The sequence below is a fragment of the Antedon bifida genome, chromosome 3 (assembly GCF_963402885.1).
Source record: "Antedon bifida chromosome 3, ecAntBifi1.1, whole genome shotgun sequence".
Classification (NCBI taxonomy): domain Eukaryota; kingdom Metazoa; phylum Echinodermata; class Crinoidea; order Comatulida; family Antedonidae; genus Antedon; species Antedon bifida.
This window is the reverse complement of record NC_136228.1, coordinates 6,870,601-6,877,941: the sequence shown is the minus strand read 5'-3', so window position 1 is coordinate 6,877,941 and position 7,341 is coordinate 6,870,601. Positions and strand designations below refer to the sequence as shown.

The 7,341-nt window shown below is 41.1% G+C and overlaps 2 protein-coding genes across 2 annotated transcripts in view; both read left to right on the top strand.

Annotated features, from left to right (window-relative positions):
• The window catches only part of LOC144838795 (uncharacterized), a 58,763-nt gene that overhangs the window by 15,432 nt on the left and 35,990 nt on the right, over positions 1–7,341 (top strand). The gene's annotated exons all lie outside the window — the stretch shown is intronic.
• On the top strand, positions 1,978–7,055 carry LOC144836998 (uncharacterized). Its single transcript, XM_078691965.1, has 3 exons — positions 1,978–1,996; positions 3,166–3,186; positions 4,489–7,055. Exons 1-3 carry the CDS (start codon positions 1,978–1,980, stop codon positions 7,053–7,055), a joined length of 2,607 nt encoding a protein of 868 aa, XP_078548091.1.

Genomic DNA, 7,341 nt, shown 5'->3' with positions numbered 1-7,341 from the left:
AGCCCTCGACCACTGAGCCCTCGACCACAGAGCCTTCAACTACAGAGCCATCAACGACAGAACCATCAACGACAGAGCCCTCAACTACTGAGCCCTCAACTACTGAACCATCTACTACAGAGCCCTCAACTACTGAGCCATCAACGACAGAGCCTTTAACTACTGAGCCAACTCCTACTGAATCTTCAACTACTGAGCCTTCAACTACTGAGCCATCTACTACTGAGCCCTCAACGACAGAGCCGTCAACTACTGAACCATCTACTACCGAACCATCTACTACCGAACCATCTACTACCGAACCATCTACTACAGTACCATCTACTACAGTACCATCTATTACAGTACCATCGACTACTGAGCCCTCAACTACTGAGCCATCAACGACAGAGCCTTCAACTACTGAGCCATCTACTACTGAGCCATCTACTACTGAGCCATCTACTACTGAATCTTCAACTACTGAGCCTTCAACTACTGAGCCATCTACTACTGAGCCCTCAACGACAGAGCCGTCAACTACTGAACCATCTACTACTGAACCATCGACTACAATACCATCAACTACTGAACCATCAACTACTGAGCCCTCAACTACTGAACCATCTACTACTGAACCATCTACTACAGAGCTATCGACTACAGAGCCTTCAACTACTGAACAATCAACAACAGAACCCTCAACTACTGAGCCCTCAACTACTGAACCATCTACTACAGTACTATCGACTACTGAACCATCTACTACTGAACCTTCCACTACAGTACCATCGACTACTGAGCCATCGACCACTGAACCATCAACTACTGAGCCCTCAACTACTGAGCCATCAACGACAGAGCCTTCAACTACTGAGCCATCTACTACTGCATCTTCAACTACTGAGCCTTCAACTACTGAACCGTCGACTACTGAGCCATCAACAACAGAACTGTCAACAACAGAGCCATCAACTACTGAGCCCTCAACTACTGAACCTTCGACTACAGAGCCATCGACTACAGAGCCATCGACTACAGAACCATCAACGACAGAACCTTCAACTACAGAACCATCAACAACAGAACCTTCAACTACAGAGCCCTTAACTACAGAGCCTTCAACTACTGAGCCCTTAACTTCAGAACAATCAACAACAGAGTCCTCAACTACTGAACCATCTACTACAGAACCATCAACTACTGAGCCCTCAACTACTGAACCTTCGACTACCGAGCCATCAACAACAGAACTGTCAACAACAGAGCCCTCAACTACAGAACCATTAACTGCAGAGTCCCCAACTACAGGACCATCTACTACTGAACCATCTACTACTCCGCCCTCAACTACTGAGCCATCAACTACAGAGCCATCAACTACTGAACCATCTACTACAGTACCATCTACTACTCAACCATCAACTACAGTACCATCAACAACAGAACCCTCAACTACTGAGCCCTCAACTACTGAGCCATCTACTACTGAACCATCTACTACAGTACCATCGACTACTGAACCATCTACTACAGTACCATCTACTACATTACCATCTACTAAAGTACCATCGACTACTGAGCCCTCAACTACTGAGCCCTCAACTACTGAACCATCTACTACTGAACCATCTACTACAGTACCATCAACTACTGAACCTTCTACTACAGTACCATCGACTACTGAGCTCTTGACCACTGAACCATCAACAATAGAACCCTCAACTACTGAGCCCTCAACTACTGAGCCATCAACGACAGAGCCTTTAACTACTGAGCCAACTACTACTGAATCTTCAACTACTGAGCCTTCAACTACAGAGCCCTCAACTACTGAGCCATTTACTACTGAGCCCTCAACGACAGAGCCGTCAACTACTGAACCATCTACTACTGAACCATCTACTACCGAACCATCTACTACAGTACCATCTACTACAGTACCATCTACTACAGTACCATCTACTACAGTACTATCTACTACAGTACCATCGACTAATGAGCCCTCAACTACTGAGCCCTCGACTACTGAGCCTTCAACTACTGAGCCATCAACTACTGAACCATCTACTACTGAACCATCTACTACTGAGCTATCGACTACAGAGCTATCTACTACTGAACCATCAACTACTGTGCCCTCAACTACTGAACCATCTACTACTGAACCATCTACTACTGAGCTATCGACTACAGAGCTATCGACTACAGAGCCTTCAACTACTGAACAATCAACAACAGAACCCTCAACTATTGAACCATCTACTACAGTACCATCGACTACTGAACCATCTACTACTGAACCATCTACTACCGCACCATCTACTACAGTACCATCTACTACTGAACCTTCCACTACAGTACCATCGACTACTGAGCCCTCGACCACTGAACCATCAACTACTGAGCCATCAACTACTGAGCCATCAACTACTGAGCCCTCAACTACTGAGCCCTCAACTACTAAACCATCTACTACTGAACCTTCTACTACAGTACCATCGACTACTGAGCCCTCGACCACTGAACCATCAACTACTGAGCCATCAACTACTGAGCCCTCAACTACTGATCCATCAACGACAGAGCCTTCAACTACTGAGCCATCTACTACTGCATCTTCAACTACTGAGCCTTCAACTACCGAACAATCAACTACCGAGCCATCAACAACAGAACTGTCAACAACAGAGCCCTCAACTACAGAACCATCAACTACTGAGCCCTCAACTACTGAACCTTCGACTACAGAGCCATCGACTACAGAACCATCAACGACAGAACCTTCAACTACAGAGCCCTCAACTACAGAGCCTTCAACTACTGAGCCCTTAACTTCAGAACCATCAACAACAGTGTCCTCAACTACTGAACCATCTACAACTGAACCATCGACTACTGAACCATCTACTACTGAACCATCTACTACCGAACCATCTACTACAGTACCATCTACTACATTACCATCGACTACTGAGCCCTCAACTACTGAGCCCTCAACTACTGAGCCATCAACGACAGAGCCTTCAACTACTGAGCCATCTACTACTGAGCCGTCTACTACTGAGCCGTCAACTACTGAACCATCTACTACTGAACCATCGACTACAATACCATCAACTACTAAACCATCAACTACTGAACCATTTACTACTGAACCATCTACAACTGAGCCCTTAACTACAGAGCCTTCAACTACTGAGCCAGGTAATCATCTTTTATTTCCATAATTCACAAAATGTCTTCAATTAAATTTTGACTCTGTAACTCAGAGGTTCAGGAGCTTCAACTTTTTTTGGAAACATGTTTGATTCAGTGGCACACACTATTCCGCGCTTCCAAAATACAAATAACGGAAATACAATACAAAATATATATGTTATTTAGATAGTAACTAGTAAACAGTACTGTACTTTATAAAAGGCAATAACTATAGTTAAATCGCCATGTTCTTCTATTTGTTTTTTTACCAAATTTTATCCATAGATTGACTTTAGCTCACGAAAAACTATTAAATTTGTTTTGTATGTAATATGTTACATGTTTGTTCTGTTTTTTTTCTTTTTTAATGTTCCTTTGCCTGAGTAGAGAATAGGGAACCAATTTTCTAAGATCAACATTTTTTCTTACATATTCGCAACCAGAAATCGTAAATATACCATATTTAGGGAACATACACTTCATTAAATTGAACAAAATCCACAGCACTTATAACATGCACGTACACACGTTTGCCATTTGCAAAAATGAACACAATTCATTTTTAACTAAATTAGAGAATGTTTAAGAGTATTTGAAAGATTGCCTACACACTACGCAGGATACGTAGTAAATAAGTTATGACAGTTCAGTAATACTTGGATCTAGATTTTAAGATTTATTTTCACTTTCTACACCCAACCGCGATTGTAACTCTGTGATTGCTCTTGTTGATCCTACTACGTTACTACATGATCTCCAAATTTTCCAAATAATATATCCCAATCAACAAAATCATGAATGAACAGTTATATCATTTTTAACTAAATTAGAGAATGTTTAAGAGTATTTGAAAGATTGCCTACCCCACGCACTACGCAGGATACGTAGTACATAAGTTATGACAGCTTCAGTAATACTTGGATCTGGATTTTAAGATTTATTTTCACTTTCTACACCCGACCGCGATTGTAACTCTGTGATTGCTCTTGTTGATCCTACTACGTTAATACATGATCTCCAAATTTTCCAAATAATATATCCCAATTAACAAAATCATGATTGAACAGTTATCCAAAAAATTAGTCAACAGGTGGAATGATCATCTTCTAATTTATCTTTTAAATGTTAAAAATAGGATACCATCGTTATTTGTGTTTGTATTTTTTTGTGAAAGTGACAACATATAAACAAAAAATAAAAATATATTGACATTGAATGAAACATATATTTCTAACTTGTTTTATATCAAAGGATATTATTATTATTCATTTATTTGAATTTACATATATATAATTCAAACATCTTTAGTTCAAACTACTGAGCTATCAACAACTGAACCTTCTACTACTGAGACATCTACTACAGAGCCCTCAACTACTGAACCATCTACTACTGAGCCATCAACTACAGGACCATCTACTACTGAGCCCTCAACTACTGAGATCTCAACTACCGAGCTCTCAACAACTGAGCCCTCGACTACTGAACCATTGACTACTGAACCATCAACTACAGAACCATCTACAACTGTGCACTCAACAACAGAACCATCTACTACAGAACCCTCAACTACAGAACCATCAACAACAGAGTCCTCAACTACTGAGCTCTCAACTACTGAACCCTCTACTACAGAACCATCAACTACAGAACTATCTACTACCGAACCATCTACTACTGAGCCATCTACTACAGAACCATCTACTACAGAACCATCAACTACTGAACCATCTACAACTGTGCAATCAACTACAGAACCATCTACTACAGAACCATCAACTACAGAACCGTCAACTACAGAACCATCAACTACAGAACCATATACTACCGAACCATCTACTACTGAGCCATCTACTACAGAACCATCTACTACAGAACCATCAACTACTGAACCATCTACAACTGTGCAATCAACTACAGAACCACCACTACTACCAGCTACAACTGAACCAGCTACAACTGAACCATCAACTACTGAACCAGCTACAACTGAACCAGCTACTACTGAATCAGCTACTACAGAACCATCTACAACTGAACCAGCTACAACTGAACCATCAACTACTGAACCATCTACTACCGAACCATCTACTACCGAACCATCGACTACCGAACCATCGACAACACAACCATCGACAACACAACCACCTACTACAGAACCATCGACTACAGAACCATCGACTACAGAACCATCGACTACAGAACCATCGACTACAGAACCATCTACTACAGAACCATTTACTACAGAACCATCTACTACAGAACCATCGACTACACAACCATCGACTACACAACCATCGACTACACAACCATCGACTACACAACCATCTACTACCAAACCATCTACTACAGAACCATCAACTACAGAACCATCTACAACTGTGCAATCAACTACAGAACCATCTACTACAGAACCGTCAACTACAGAACCGTCAACTACAGAACTGTCAACTACAGAACCGTCAACTACAGAACCATCTACTACAGAACCATCTACTACAGAACCGTCAACTACAGAACCATCTACTACAGAACCATTAACTACTGAACCAGCTACAACTGAACCAGCTACAACTGAACCAGCTACAACTGAACCATCAACTACTGAACCAGCTACAACTGAACCATCTACAACTGAACCAGCTACAACTGAACAATCTACTACAGAACCATCTACAACAGAACCATCAACTACTGAACCATCTACAACTGTGCAATCAACTACAGAACCATCTACTACAGAACCGTCAACTACAGAACCGTCAACTACAGAACCGTCAACTACAGAACCATCTACTACAGAACCATCGACTACACAACCATCGACTACACAACCATCGACTACACAACCATCGACTACACAACCATCTACTACCAAACCATCTACTACAGAACCATCAACTACTGAACCATCTACAACTGTGCAATCAACTACAGAACCATCTACTACAGAACCGTCAACTACAGAACCGTCAACTACAGAACTGTCAACTACAGAACCGTCAACTACAGAACCATCTACTACAGAACCATCTACTACAGAACCGTCAACTACAGAACCATCTACTACAGAACCATTAACTACTGAACCAGCTACAACTGAACCAGCTACAACTGAACCAGCTACAACTGAACCATCAACTACTGAACCAGCTACAACTGAACCATCTACAACTGAACCAGCTACAACTGAACAATCTACTACAGAACCATCTACAACAGAACCATCAACTACTGAACCATCTACAACTGTGCAATCAACTACAGAACCATCTACTACAGAACCGTCAACTACAGAACCGTCAACTACAGAACCGTCAACTACAGAACTGTCTACTACAGAACCATCTACTACAGAACCATCTACTACAGAACCGTCAACTACAGAACCATCTACTACAGAACCATCTACTACAGAACCATTAACTACTGAACCAGCTACAACTGAACCAGCTACAACTGAACCAGCTACAACTGAACCATCAACTACTGAACCAGCTACAACTGAACCATCTACAACTGAACCAGCTACAACCGAACAATCTACTACAGAACCATCCACTACAGAACCATCTACTACAGAACCATCTACTACAGAACCATCTACTACAGAACCATCTACTACAGAACCATCAACTACAGAACCATCAACTACAGAACCATCAACTACAGAACCATCAACTACAGAACCGTCAACTACAGAACCATCAACTACCGAACCATCAACTACCGAACCAGCTACAACTGAACCAGCTACTACTGTACCAGCTACAACTGTACCAGCTACAACTGTACCAGCTACAACTAAATCAGCTACCATTACTGATTCAGGTAATCGACTTCTTAACAATAATCATGCAATTGAGTTTTCTTAAATTTGTAGACTAGACAATTTGTTCTCATTTAATAATATATAACTTCTAAATCTACAACTGAGCGTCAACTACAGAGCCATCCACTACAGAGCTGTTAAACTCCTGAGCGTTCTACTACTGAGTCGATTTATTGACAATATTTACTGAATTGTGTTTTCATTACATTGTTCTATGTTGTTTTACTTGTAACCTTTCGTTACATGACGGTATAAAATTACTTTTTATAAAATTAATTTTATACCTCTATGCTATTTTTTCTTTCATTAATTTGTTTTAAGAGGTATCA